The sequence below is a fragment of the Orbicella faveolata genome, unplaced genomic scaffold (assembly GCF_042242905.1).
Source record: "Orbicella faveolata isolate gen_17 unplaced genomic scaffold, um_ofav_v1 contig_1, whole genome shotgun sequence".
NCBI classification, from domain to species: Eukaryota; Metazoa; Cnidaria; class Anthozoa; order Scleractinia; family Merulinidae; genus Orbicella; species Orbicella faveolata.
Genome location: NW_028301536.1, coordinates 2,554,045 through 2,568,002, shown reverse-complemented (window position 1 = coordinate 2,568,002; position 13,958 = coordinate 2,554,045). Strand labels below are relative to the sequence as shown.

Below are 13,958 nucleotides of genomic sequence, written 5' to 3'. Positions count from 1 at the left end.
TCTCTTTAACGGCTAACAGTAAAAGCAAACGTGGAGAGAGGAAAATTCTAAAAATATGTATGCGCCTCCAAAATATCGCTCATAATTGTTGTTTTTTAATGGTCTTTTTTGTTACCATGGGAAGGGATTGAGGGATCAAGATAAATTAAAAGGGAAGCTTGTAGAGAATTTAGCGAAGCCAAACAACAGATTTTTAGGATCAAAAGTGGAAAACACTGAAACAGATGGCAAGACTAAAAAAAAGTAGTGGGAGAGTGGTGTGTTCAAGTTTAACCGGCGAATAGTTATCATGTTACAAGACTCATAACAAGAAATATCACAGAATTGTCGCATCAACGTTTATTCTAACCATTAACATATATGGTTGAAGCTTTGATTCCCTTATATTGGCCCGTCATGGTAGCTTAATGTTCTTTTAGCTCACGTTACGGGTACAAAGACGACTTAGAAATTTTCTCTATCGTTACTCAGTTTGTTTGATAGCCCTACACGCTACAGGGCCTTTGCTTATTGTTCAGCTGAAGTTTGTTTCTATCGCACCATCACCCAGATTGGTTTGTTCAGATAACAGTAGCCCGCGATACACTTGGTGCCAACCGCCTTGCTGTCGTCGGCAGTGACGTAGTTGTTTGAGCTCTCACCACCATTCCACATGTCAAGCCACTTGTCAGTGCCACCGTACCATTCCGAAATCCCAAGGTCTGTATAAAAGTGCCATCTAGATATAGTGGCAAAACCTACTGAGGGATTTCTCTTGTTGTGATCTGCTGGGCTGTACTTGTAAAACCCGTACACGGTTCTAATCAACCGAAGATATGTCCCCATTAAGAACTTTTCGAACTCCTTTTTCGCGTTTTGTGGTGCGCCTGCCTTCCTGTTGTAAATAACCCGGATGGTATTGATGTCAGCAAATCGGAACATAACTTCTTCCCAGTCTCCCATGTCAGGGTGGATATGACTCGCGGCATCTGCGTTCGTAGTTTTGGCAGCCAATGTTGAAAATGCAGTTTTGATGAAGGGGAAGCTTGGGGAGACTTTTGTAGCGACTAGAGTCCAACCCCCACCCTCAGTTTCCATGTCGCATAAAGCTTGGAACGAGTCATCTGTTGAGGCACCATTTGGATCAATCCAGTAGAGTCCGCTACCATGACTATGACCTAAAGGGAAAGGAAATTTTGATTACAGAAAAAAAAAAAAACGAGAAAGAACTTATTAAGAACAGTACACTTTATCTATTTATTTCCCTTATGAAATTTACCTGAATTTAAAATATCCAGACAGTGGCGTCCTGGGTTACTAGCCACGTGGCCTGTCCTTGCAGTCACCAAGGGCAACCATGCGCTTCCATCACATAGTTCCAAGGCCTTCTGGGAAGTATTGTAACGAACGGTGCCAGCAGTATGCAGAGTACAGTTGTCAGCAGTCTCAGTGAACTGCATTGTACCATTTGTGGATTTTGCTGACGAGCCGGGTTCGCCTTTTTGGCCCTGAAAAACAGCAGCAAAAACACGAAAAAAAAGAGTTATTTCTCAATAAAATCTCACGTGAATTATATCATTTTGTTGAATTTGCCGAATCTTTTAGAAAAAGTGAAGGAAAGTGATTTCCATTTAGAGGAGGGAGATAGCTTTTGATACAAAGACAATCTTTCTTTTGCATATTGCTAGGGTAAACTGTCTCTACATACTATAAAAATGGCTTCATGTAAGAGTAAATCAATTGGTCTCACACAAGGATATACTGTCAATGTTCCTTGTGATTTATAATTGTAAAATTTTACTTGGTCTTGTCTCACTTTTCACGAACTTAAAGTGCTTTACTCTTTGTCATGCCATCGTAAACCAACAGTGACCGAAATTATTTCATGCAATATGAATAAGACTACATTAAAAATTTGACAAAACGACTTCAACATGGTAATAGGAGATTCACCCACCTTTGTACCGTTTTTTCCGTCATTTCCACGAAGTCCATGCTCACCTTTGTCGCCCTAATAGAGAGAAGTAATCAATCAAAATCCGAAACTATGTTATAAAATATATCTTGAAATTTTCAGTCGAGAAAAAACAGCTTCTGGTTAAATATCAACAAATTTACACACCTTTGTGCCATTTAATCCACTTTTTCCTTGTTCACCCTTCTTGCCCTAATAAAGAGAAGAATTATATTAAAAACCGAAACTATCTTTTAAAATATCAAGTTAAGTGGAACTTTAAGTAAAAAAAGAGCTCTTGGAGGAATAACAACAAATCAACACACCTTTGCACCATTTATTCCATTATTTCCATGTTCACCTTTGTCGCCCTAATAAAGACAAGAAATCGATTAAAAACCGAAACCATGTTATGAAATATCAAATGGAATTTTGAATACAAAAGAGCTTCTTGTGAAAAGTAACAAATTTCCTCACCTTTGTGCAATTTATACATCCGTTTACTTGTTCACCTGTCTCCCCCTAATATATAAAGAGAAGTAATAAATCAAATGGAAGTTTGAGTGAGAAAGAGTTCCCGGTGACATAACAATTTATATTCAACGCACATTTGTACCATTTATTCCATTATTTCCTTGTTCACCTTTCTCCCTCCAATAAAGGTAACTAATCATTAAAAAACGGAAACTACCTTGACTTGTGAAATATCAAGTACAATTTTAAGAACAAAAGAGCTGTGGGTGAAATATCAACAACTTTATGCACCTTTGGACCATTTATTCCGTTATTTCCATGACAAATTCCTTGTTCGCCTTTCTCTCCCTAAAATGAACAAAAATTGCTCCATAACTAAATTGATTTCTGCAGATTTCTTGAAGGAATTCTACCTAAAAACCTTACCTTACCAGATAATGGTTAGAATTATCATGTTAACGAGAAGTGAAAAAAAAAAATCAAAAGTTTTCAAAAATTATTGAAAAGCGGGATTTTTTTTTCACAAACCTTCACTCCGTTTCTTCCGTCGCGTCCGTCACGGCCATCTTTTCCTAGAATTAGAAAATACAAAAGCGATGTTCTTCAGCTCTGTTTTTAATTTTGTGAACTTACCGGGTAAGACTGAAATTTTCTGTTGCTTTGGACGAGCCTCACTGTCCGACCAGTTCAAAAACGTTTCACAGTAAATATCGGTGAACAATTTTGCGACCTCTAGAAAAACGTTTTCTCTTCCTTTCGACAGTTTCTGGTATTCTTCCTTTGAGTAGAGTGAATCTGAACTGATAAATAGCTGTTTCTTACCATTTTGTCCATCCCTACCGTCTCTACCTAAAAATGAAGAACGACAAAAGCAAAATTAGTCCGGAAATGCAGTGAGAGCTAAGCCATGGTACCTACTTATAAAAGCATTATTTATTTATTTTCTGTTTTCACCGTCACGAGCGCAGCACTCTTTCGAGGACGACTGTCTACACGGGTTTTGCTGTGTTCCGTTTGAAGACACCTAAAAAAACATACCAAAACATTAACATCGAGAAATGGTGCAAAAACAAAGTTGGACTACAACCTGCGTGGAAATGTTCAATTGAGCGAATTGCGGGCAAATAGTTTACAGTTGTGAGAGCAATTCATTCACGGGCAGAATATTTGCCTTCAACGTTTAACTTGCCTTGTTTGTCGAGTTGTTTTGACTACTTGCAAAAGAACGCAAGGTGAACACTAAAACGAGCAAAGTAAGAGAGCGAAACATTTTAACTTCCTCTCTCTCGACAAGTTCCCCGACAGTAAATGAGCTAGTCGATAAATGAATTTTTTTTTTTTTATTCATAAGTATTGTTTACTCTATTGCAAAACGGGAAAAAACGGCATGAGCAAATAGCTAGACGTGCTTTTATTATGATAATTTAGTTGGCAATTTGTTTCAGCGTGAATCGATCATCAAAGTTTTTCATTCTTTGAAATTGCCATTCTTTTGAAATCTATTCACCATGTTCACAGTTATATGATTTGGAATTTTCAAAAATCAATGAGGTTCTGAAGTCGTCGAGAAATAAAATTCACTGAAACAAGAGTCAACAAAAACGTGTATGAATAAAAACACACACTCCACAGTTATATTTAGCTACGGCCCTGACAGTTACCGTGACAAGATGGTTGGCAAAGCGAATTGCGTTACAAACAGGTCACACTTATAGAAGCCAACTCCTGGTATTAAAGAGAAGTATGATTCTCAACGACTCCTTTCGAAAATCGGTTTATCGATCGCGTTCAGGAGATGTTACCGTCGATTTTTCGTTTGAGAAATTTCTACAGTTCAACCCTATAGAAGAAAAACCACACCGTGGCCGGGAACTGCGCTAAATCTTGGTTTCTAGACTTTCGTAAAGGCGATTTAGGTCTAACCACTATTTCTGAAATATTTAGAAGTTTCTGGAATATTTAGAATATACGTGGAGATATTTGAAAATTTAAGAATATTCAGGGAGATTTACAATTTGCCTTTTTCAGAAGTTTGTGTTTTTCAATAATCTTCAAGAAAATAGCTCAGTCATTGTCAGCAATAATCCAATTCAGCGGTTTCCCACCTAAAAACCATGTCCCAGAGAAGGCAGCCATTTTCCAAAATGGAGGACGCTGAGAACTCTTCATTTTCTTCGATATCTCACTCTTTAAGTCCTGGCCGAACGGACTCGCAAGTAGTTGCAAGTAGCCGAAAGCTGAACTTGTGTAAAGACTTGTGTTGGGTGGCCAAACCGATTCGCAAGTTTCCTCCAAAGTACTCGCGGCAAAAATGGGTGGGGCTCCGCCCGACCTACATCACGGTGGCCGCCAAAATGATCGCTATCTTGAAAACCCTGCAGATTTATCCTGTATTTCATTGGCTAATAGGTTGCTTTAACAACGAACGGACGCCACTCAACTTGCGTTAACTTGGGTTGGGTGGCCAAACTGTAAAATACTAAGGTAATACTTGCGTTGACTTGCGTGCAAATTTGATCTCGACCAAAGTGCGCGCAAGGCCTGGCCAAACGATTTTTCTGACCAGAAATAGGACTTAGTGTCCTATGGGGAATGTTTTATTACTGGAGTTACAAATTGTTTTGCGTGTGACCAGGTTAATTCGGAGGTCCACTGCAGGAGATCTCTTGTCATTTACAAATGTAGTGTACTGGACCTGACGGGTGAAGGACTGGAAATCTTTCTAAGTGAACGAATCTCGTCCATGGACTGTGTGCCCTTACACAATTCACACCCTGGGCGATGCTAAGCTTCTAAATAGGCAAGACCGACAAGAGATCCTTATAAAGCTAACAAGCGGAGGTCTGGACAGCTTTCTCAGTGAGCGACTCGGGTCCGTTGGCTGTGTGTCTCGACACAACTCACTCTCAACGATACCATCGAACAAGCTTCCTTCGCTAAGCTTCTAAATGGGGCAGGCTGACAGGAGATAATTAGAGTAAACGCTCTTGCAGCTTTAAAGACCGATACTATTTTAAAAATCCAATATTTCCGGTATTGGGTTGCAATTGAATGCAGAGGAATATCATTAAGAAGAGATTTGAAAAGACTCCCCGCATTAGCCAGTTGCAAGCTACTTCCAGTCCAATACCAAGAATACGAAAACGGTCTACTTGTTTTTTTCTTTGTACAATCAGCTTTTATTTTTCTACTAATACTGAATAATTCTATTCAAGTCTATAATATAATATCGTCATTCTTTCATATCATAGGAATCTTCTCAATGCTCGGAATCACGTCAACATTGTACAGCACTGGTGTTGAGTCGTACTGCCAAAAGCTAGACGTCTTGCTCATGCGCCGCAAGCGCCTGCAGTAAAGCAAGATGGCGGCCACCACTGTGACACTACACACAAGAAAAATGATGCGGAATTCTAGATCACTGACGTAACTCCAAAAGGCGTGATAAGTGCTTTTGTACTGCGAGTGCAACTGGACTTCCCTGTAAATTGAAGAAAAACACACAATATTGATATCTGAGTTTCACTTTGGGAATAAAAGATACAAAAAGCAGGGTCAAAGCGGGTTTTCAACTGAGTGTAGAAAGTAATTTGGCAATTACTTTGGTTCTGCTTTTGCTTTTGCTTTTACTACGGTTCGAGATTAGCTGAGTAGTCTAATTGGTAAGTAGAGCGGATTTCGATTGAGTGTAGTAAAAGCAAATCCAAACCAATTTCTTACCAATTAGACTACTCAGCCAGTCTCAAACCAAAACCAAAACCTAAGTAATTGCCTGATTACGTTTGACACTCAATTTAAAGCCAATCTAATTGATTTGGTTTTGGTTTCACGACACTCAATTGAAAACTACTCTAACCATTCCAAGAGTCAAACCGCAAAACACCGAAGGATAAGAGTTTGTACTATCAACAGATCAATAAATGCGAAGCAGGCGAATGCTAAATCGTATAGATGGTAATTAGATAACTTTTAGACAAATGGCACGGCAACAATAGCACTGAAAATGAAGAGAAAAGGTGTAATTTCCTGCTACAGTTGAGCCCAGTTGCAAGACGATCAACAGTTGACGCCCTTACGCCGGCTCTGTAGACCAAGATATGTTATAAACTTGCCAGCGAGTGGAGCTTGAAGCGAGTACATGTAAAATGTGTACCACACTCAAAACTCGAGTGCCAAAAGCGCCCGGAGGAGCACATACAATCTTACAACCGTGAAATATTTTGAGAACATCTAGAGTCAGCTCTGTATGGCTACACCACGCAACACTCCGCTTGAGAAAACCATCGGCTAACGGAGAAATCGCCAGGAAATCCTCGCATGTCTCCACCCATACATGTGCCGTGAAGCGCTAAAATGTTATTGTTAACTTACTTACCTAAGAGGAAGAAACCTTGTGCGGTAGAGGATAGCGCCAAGCGTCCATTGAACTTCTTTATCGCCGATGTAGAAGGCAGAGTGTAGATTACTATAGTTTTGCGGAAATTTGAAACCTTGGTGAAGAACTGCTGTCATCCAAGCTGCTTTGAAACACTGAAACCTAACAAAAACAAGTTTCATTTGAAAAACTGACTTAACGGTGAACAAAACAGTCTTCATACTTCGCCTAGAGTTCGTCTGCTATACTATAATGTCATGACACGAAAGAGTCACGTGTGGAAGGGACATCATTGCATCGACATGTGTCAGAGGGAAAATCATGTTCTGTTCATACAAGGAGACAAGTGACACGGGAGTTTGGTGAGGACACACAAGAAAATACAGCGGGGACATGTTGCAGCGAAGAATCTTATCGGGTGTGCTGAGACTGTTGAGGTCACGCAACATAAACTTGGCGGGAATGTTGTCCCCGTAACATGTCACACGTCACGGAGTTCAACTCGTTGACATCGATGTCACAGGAACAGTAGGTCTGACCTCTTTTCATGTTATTGTAAGCCCTAAGACCTAAGTTCCAGGAACTACTTACAAACTACGTGAATTTAACGTAAATTGTCTTACTTGAGCCTATGAGCATCCGCAAAAGGGTATAAGCCTTTAGAATGACGCGACTCAAGAACAGACCAACCAGTGCTGCAGAACTCCTGAAAAAATATAATCATATGTGAGTGCTGGTTTCTATACTAAGCATGAACTGACTTACAGACTAAGTTTGCGCTCTTTCTGGTATAGAGCGCTTTTCAACTGAGTGTCGTATAACCAAAACCATTTCACTCTAACCAGTCACAACGAACGCAAGCAGTCCAGCGAACCAATCAAAACTAGAAGCTTTTTGCCGGCAAAAATGTGCGAGCGAGTCGCGATTGGCTTTGGTTTTCCTTCTGATTGCATAACAAAGTGGCGTGAGTTTTTTAAATCAATCGCGTGGGGTAGGAATGCAAAACCAAAGTAAATGAAAATTATGTTCAACACTCGGGTGAAAACCGCTCTAAGAGACAGGCCAAGTATCTTAAGTCATTGGTTTTGTCCAAAAAGATGAAAAATAAGATTTTCAATGTCAACCGGTCTAAAAGAATTCGAACGTCTAGCATCGACCCGAAACAAGAGCTGAACAAATATACACAAGGAATATTACCTGCACAGCCCCCTTCATGTCAGTCGCACTATATTGTCCACCAATTCTCAACACATCATGCATAGAGTACCAGTACTCCGAGAATCCATAAAACTCAACGTTCTCGTAGTCAATATGAGGCTGGTAGACTGCATTAAATGAACACGGCTTCTTTGGACAGGGCTTGGTGAGGTTAAGAAGAGGAACTACAAGCTGTTGACATTTTAGGTATTCTCCTGTTCCAAGAAAGCTGTACGGCTTTCCCTTGTGTGTCCCTTGTTCTGTGCATTCGTTCGGCAAACAAGGATCGAGATAGGCACCTGTTGAACTGTGTATACAACAGAGCAAAAACAATAATACCGAACAATTAGATGATGAGCCTGAGATTTCTACCACGCATAGAAATCAAGAGCGACTGAAGATAATGGTTTTTAATTAGTAGAAATTTACTAGTCTTTCAAAACTTATTGAAATCGTCTTCACAGGCACTTCGAAAATGCAAAGAAGCGGCCGTCGTTCTGTTAGCAAGCGCACACTGCTACGCTACTTACTATCTATCATAGAATAGATAGTGAATAGCGTAGCCAATCAGCAAACGGCATTCGTGATAGAACGCTAATAGGTTTCATACTACCACCCCTTTATACAGTGAAAAACTCTTAAATACAAAAACCAAAGACACAGGGCGCAACATCCGTAGTTTGGAGGTGTCTGTATTATAGAGGTAAAGATAATATGAGTTCTATAGCTTCTCTAGATCTAAGTGAACTGTCCGGGAGAAACATCTGGGAGAAACGTATACTCGGATAAAATCCGAGTCTATGGTGAAACATTGCATTTTGCCTAGTTTTTTTTTTTTTTCTGCAAGTTTATAAACCAAGCATACGGCCAAAGAAGATCATTGCTGCTTTAATTTGCGTCTTTTTTTTTTTTCAACTGTATAATTACCGGTAGTATCAGTATTGCCTTGTGTGTGAAGTGTTTCTTCCTGCATATAAAATGCAACTTAAGTCGAAATATGGTGCTTGTTAATCATATTCATGAATTACACGCAGTTGAATATCGGTTGTTTTCGGGGCTTAAAAGGATCCTACAAGGTGTCAAACAAACTTTCTCGCCAAAACTGAACTCGCACGCCCCCAGCCCCACAGAACGGGAACGCCTGACAGATTTAATTAAAGTAAGTACACTGTAGACTGAGAAATTATGACCGAATTTGTGTACAGTTAATACCATCCTACTTTTATTACCATACTTTGGTGGCGTATCACGCTCCTTTGGTCTCCCCATAAGTACATGTATTTTGGCTCGCCTACATTTCATACAAACCATGGCTCAACCAAATGCACCTTGAATGCTACCAAAGCGTACCAAAAAGGCACGATCAGGACTGGTATAAATATTATGTCAATCAATCAAAATCTGATCATACTTACAGATCAACCGGCAGCGTAGCATTCTTCGTGATGACAAGTTCTGTGTACCTGTCTCGAGCAGCATTACCCCCGAACCCAAGAAATGTAGCAACATAGAGATAATAATTATGCGTAGTTTGATGGGAGTCACAGCCAAGGTTAACTTGGGCACTCAGCTCTGATGGAACCCATACCTACAACATGGAGAAACATCGAGCACTGTTAACAGACAAGTATAAGTATGAAGATGCAACTCTAGCCCTGGTTATGAAAAAGGAGGGTAGAAATGGTCTATTCTTGGGGATCATATATGCGCAACCCGCCATATTTTGTTCCTTCTAAACTGCAGGCCGCTTTCATTTTCTCCTGAAAATTGAGACCGTTATACTAGTAAGTAGTAGGATGATTATCATCACAGCCAATCTTATAACAGTAAGTAACAAATTATTTACGATATGTTAAATATTTCACTTTCCTCATGAATGTAGATACTTACAGACTTTGCAACTTCAAAAGCAATTTGTGCAGACCCTCCACCCATGTCAAGGGATCCCACAGTCCTTTTACGGGGAACATCAGACACACTATTGTTCAAACCTGGTGAACCTGTGACCCAAACGAGTATGAAACAAATACATTTTGTAAGGCAAATCTGCTGGTTAGTCGTGTGGCAACTCTACTCAAGATCACTTAAAGCACTAGTATTGGTCTATCCCAGGTGAAATGTTAAACATCATGCTGTCTTTAAAGTCAACTGACAATGTTTTTAAATGCCTGAATCTAGCAGAGACTCTGCTCGGCCAGTTTGCATACTGAATAATGTAAAACTAAACAACTAGCATGGGGGTGTTCTGCTCAGAACAAAGAAGAAATACCCACATTTTATTCCATAATTACTGAATCGAACTACACGAAAGGCAAGTTTCAATTGCCCTTTTGTTGGGCATGGAAAAAAACTGAACACCAACAAATCTTGATCTGAAATAAAATACCTTGGCTATCGTGTGAATGATCAAATCTTCCCAGCTCAAAATTAACTCCAATCCATGAATAAATACCTGTGAGACGAACAATTTATTTATTTACTACTAGTTAATAATAATAATAATAATAATAATAATAATAATAATAATAAACTTTATTACCGTGTCTAAAATGTTTAGCTGAGGGGAAGCCTCCCCTCTACTAATTGTGGACACCTACCTAAAAAAAATTACAACTATTACAATAATAAGAAAAATTTATGTGATAAAAAAGCTATATACATGCTTATTATTAAAATTCACAAAGGCGGCAATTGCATCTTTCATTGTTTAAAAAGTTACTGAAGTCGTGTTTCCGGATTGTTTTCTTAAATGTATTAAGAGACTGACAGTTCACTTTCCATATAATTTACAAAATTGATAGGTGCACATTGATCTTTGGTACTTAATTCAATCTGAGTGATTATAGGTCAGAGCAGCACAGCAGTTTTGACCTGAACACTTGACTCCAGGTTACAAGGAGTACTACTCCAAATCATGTACTTTTATTGAATAGCATTCTGTCAGATTGCCTTATTAATGTCATTGTTGTTGTCATCATTGTTATCATCATCGTTGCCATCACCATCGACAGCAGTATCTTAATCAATCATCATCATCATCTTTATTATTACTTGTACATGTACCTATGTTTACATCTCTTGCAGCCCAAAACACAACACAATTGCTCTGGCCATTGCTTGCAGAGACACCTTGATCAACAGAGTCAAATGCACTCGCCATCAAGCCATTGGGCTGTGCATTCAGACAGCAATCACTACATGAAGATCTATACTGGACTTTTGCTTAAATCTTATCAATAATATGCAAAACCATGATCAGTAAATTGCATACCTTCTTGTTTGCCCGTGATAACCTCAACATGTGACGAAGAGAAATGGAAGTTATATTTCAAAGGAATATCAACCCTCAAGTCATCTAAAATAGACTCCTGGTCTGCAGTGGAAAGCATTCGCATGCCAGCTGTTGCTAGGACATAAAGTGGTGTTTCTTTGTGTTTGTGTTCAGGGATCTGCTGCGCAGCGAAGGACAGCAGTGGATCAATATATGAAGAAGCTTCTGATGGCTGATTGACTTGACTGGAGATTCCTTGAATCAGAAGAGAACATTTCAAATATCAAATTTTGATGGATTAATGAATGGCTTCATAAAAAAGACACATGATAACTGATGCTGGAGCGCTTTCAATTTATCTTACATAATCATAGTCAAGATACGGTAGAACCTCGATTTAATGTACATCTATGTAAAGAAGTCCTCAGTTTAACAAACTGTATTCATTGCCCCAGTAATAGTGGAATATATGGAAAGGAATCTTGATATAAGGAAACCTTGTTGTAGTGAACATATTTTGCCAGTCCCTTGGCCCTTCATTATATCGAGGTTCCACTGTAGGTAGGTCAAATTTAAAGTGCTATGAATAACACAACACGATTCAAGTTGTTTTTTGTTTAGGCCATCCATGTCATTAATTTTATTGAATTTTATTACCAAGAAATATTAACCCAGGGTTATGTTGCTGCAACATTTTGAAGAACGCAGAGTTATTGTTGGAGTAGGTGGTTTGCTTTGTCATCTTTTTCTGAACAATCAAATTGTTACCTAGGAGAGTAGCTGACCAAGATCATGAGGTAGATGGTGATCTTTGCAGTGACAGGCTTCTTTCGACAACTTTCAGCTTACAAGTAGTCCCTCTTTAGCTTTTCTGATTTCATGTGGCTATTGTTTTTTTCCTCAGGTTTTTTTGTTAATTTGTGTTTTTCTTTTTTTTTTTTTTTTTCACATCACACAAGACAGACAAAGTGAAAAGAGGAACTACTTAATAATAAATAATTGTAGCCTAGAAGACTTTTCTATGGACATTAGAGGAGCCTTAAGGGTCTTAGACAAAATTCCTTCTTAGGGGGAGTTATATTGGATATTTTTTGGAAATACACAGTAGTGTGGAACTTCCTTCAGGTAAGTGTATTTATACAATGGAAACATTCAAAAGTCTTAACCACAAGTACCAGAAGAATTATAATAGGTCTTTGAGAGGTTTTTTATTATAATACCTGGTTTAATCTTCATCCTTACTGGATTTCCTCGGGGGTCTTTCATTTGTTTAATCTGAAGCAATTCATCTGGATTCCCATTGTGCGGTGGCCAGTAATAAATAAAAACACGAGATCCACTGCTACCACAGTCAATAACAATTCCATAGTGATAATGTGAATCTGCTCCATGTTCATAAAAATCAGTTGACGTAAAACGTCTAGTTCTATTTGGATACCAGTTATGGTGTAAGAAGAAGAGACATCCCAAAAATGTAATAACAATAAAACCAATGGTGATAAAAGAGCGCAGCTGACTGGCTTGAGTTCCAAAAATATGGGAAAATAATCTCTTTGCTGAAGAACATGTTTTGTCAGTGCTTGATGATATTATTCCTGGTCGTAAAAATGACGGACAGTTGGTCCAGCGAATTGATATCCTAAGAGAAAACAAACCAAAAATAAATAAAAAATGTTTGTAAAATAAGACAATGACACATGAGTGTTACATGTAAGTTTTGGGGTATATTACTGGTTCGCAAAGTGACCACTTCTCAGGTAGCTTCATAGCTCACTTGATAAACCATTACACCAAAATTGCAGAGATCATGAGTTTGGGTCCTAATCAAGCCTTAAAAACGTTCTTTACCTATGTACATATGACTGAATTAGTCTTCGATGTACTATATCTTTTACCTGTACAGTAGTTTAACTACAACATATGTTGTACATATTTTACTTAGAAATACAGAATTGAGTTTTGGTGGATAGCTCTGTCGCAGCTACTACAAGACCATTCTCACCAATTTAACATGGGTAAAGGTAAGGAATCCAATCCGATGGACGCATCGATCAGTCAACAGCAAGTAGTCATCCTACAGTAGTCAGCCGACGATTGTTGACCGGTAAAGCCTAAAGGGGGTTTCTTTCAACTAAAGTTGGTTGTAGGTACCGGTATTATTTTTCTTTCTCGGTATCCTGCTTCCAATACTCAAAAATCAGGCTAGACGTAAGCTTTCTTGTTGACTTATATTTACAAAACCTAGGAAAGTTTAAATTTGCAGAATTTTCATGAATCGATCACCTTTGTGTACGGTAGCAAGTGTAAGGCAAAATCACGCAAAATCTATGTCGCCTACATTTTACTTTTAAGCTCCATCCATCCACATGTTATAAGATCATAGATTTACATGCCTCGATGTTTACACGTTTAGCTTAAGGTTATAGTAAACAAACTTGTTTTTCAGCTACAAACAGACTTACCGGCCAACCATTCTGTTTTCTAAACGATATCACAGAATGATTGCCGTCATAAGTGCAATAATTGACGACTCCAGGTGGGTAGTTACACCAGGATTTCTTCATCACTCCGTGTAGACATCTATTCCAAACATTTTTGATGAAATTTAAAACAAAAACACCGGTTAGCAAGCGCCACGTCCGTTGTAAAATTTGGCGCAATAATTTCTGCGGATTATCGAAGGAACAACTCCTATGTCATATAAGATC

General features: G+C 38.7%; 2 protein-coding genes across 2 annotated transcripts; both read right to left on the bottom strand.

The window, feature by feature from the left end:
- Window positions 1-324: 324 nt before the first annotated feature.
- On the bottom strand, window positions 325-3,744 carry LOC110052373 (uncharacterized). Its single transcript, XM_020758494.2, has 11 exons — window positions 3,597-3,744; window positions 3,362-3,431; window positions 3,230-3,256; window positions 2,936-2,979; window positions 2,699-2,755; window positions 2,411-2,455; window positions 2,260-2,304; window positions 2,102-2,146; window positions 1,937-1,990; window positions 1,259-1,487; window positions 325-1,157 (listed from the first exon to the last, which is right to left on the bottom strand). Exons 1-11 carry the CDS (start codon window positions 3,675-3,677, stop codon window positions 532-534), a joined length of 1,323 nt encoding a protein of 440 aa, XP_020614153.1. The 5' UTR covers window positions 3,678-3,744; the 3' UTR covers window positions 325-531.
- A 1,815-nt stretch (window positions 3,745-5,559) lies between these two features.
- LOC110052371 (ectonucleoside triphosphate diphosphohydrolase 4-like) lies at window positions 5,560-13,930 on the bottom strand. Its single transcript, XM_020758492.2, has 10 exons — window positions 13,713-13,930; window positions 12,471-12,889; window positions 11,251-11,505; window positions 10,366-10,431; window positions 9,870-9,979; window positions 9,395-9,567; window positions 7,980-8,286; window positions 7,406-7,488; window positions 6,783-6,944; window positions 5,560-5,888 (listed from the first exon to the last, which is right to left on the bottom strand). The coding sequence occupies exons 1-10, from the start codon at window positions 13,721-13,723 to the stop codon at window positions 5,648-5,650; spliced, it is 1,827 nt and encodes a 608-aa protein (XP_020614151.1). The 5' UTR covers window positions 13,724-13,930; the 3' UTR covers window positions 5,560-5,647.
- Between the last annotated feature and the right edge of the window lie 28 nt (window positions 13,931-13,958).

Coding starts and splice junctions, on each gene's coding strand:
- LOC110052373 (XM_020758494.2), bottom strand. CDS start 3,677: ATGTTTCGCTCTCTTACTTTGCTCGTTTTAGTGTTCACCTTGCGTTCT. Junction 3,257..3,361: donor AGAGTGCTGCGCTCGTGACG/GTGAAAACAGAA, acceptor CTTCATTTTTAG/GTAGAGACGGTAGGGATGGA. Junction 2,305..2,410: donor GATGTATAAATTGCACAAAG/GTGAGGAAATTT, acceptor TGTCTTTATTAG/GGCGACAAAGGTGAACATGG.
- LOC110052371 (XM_020758492.2), bottom strand. Junction 11,506..12,470: donor AAGGATGAAGATTAAACCAG/GTATTATAATAA, acceptor TTCTGATTCAAG/GAATCTCCAGTCAAGTCAAT. Junction 7,489..7,979: donor ACATGAAGGGGGCTGTGCAG/GTAATATTCCTT, acceptor ATATTTTTTCAG/GAGTTCTGCAGCACTGGTTG.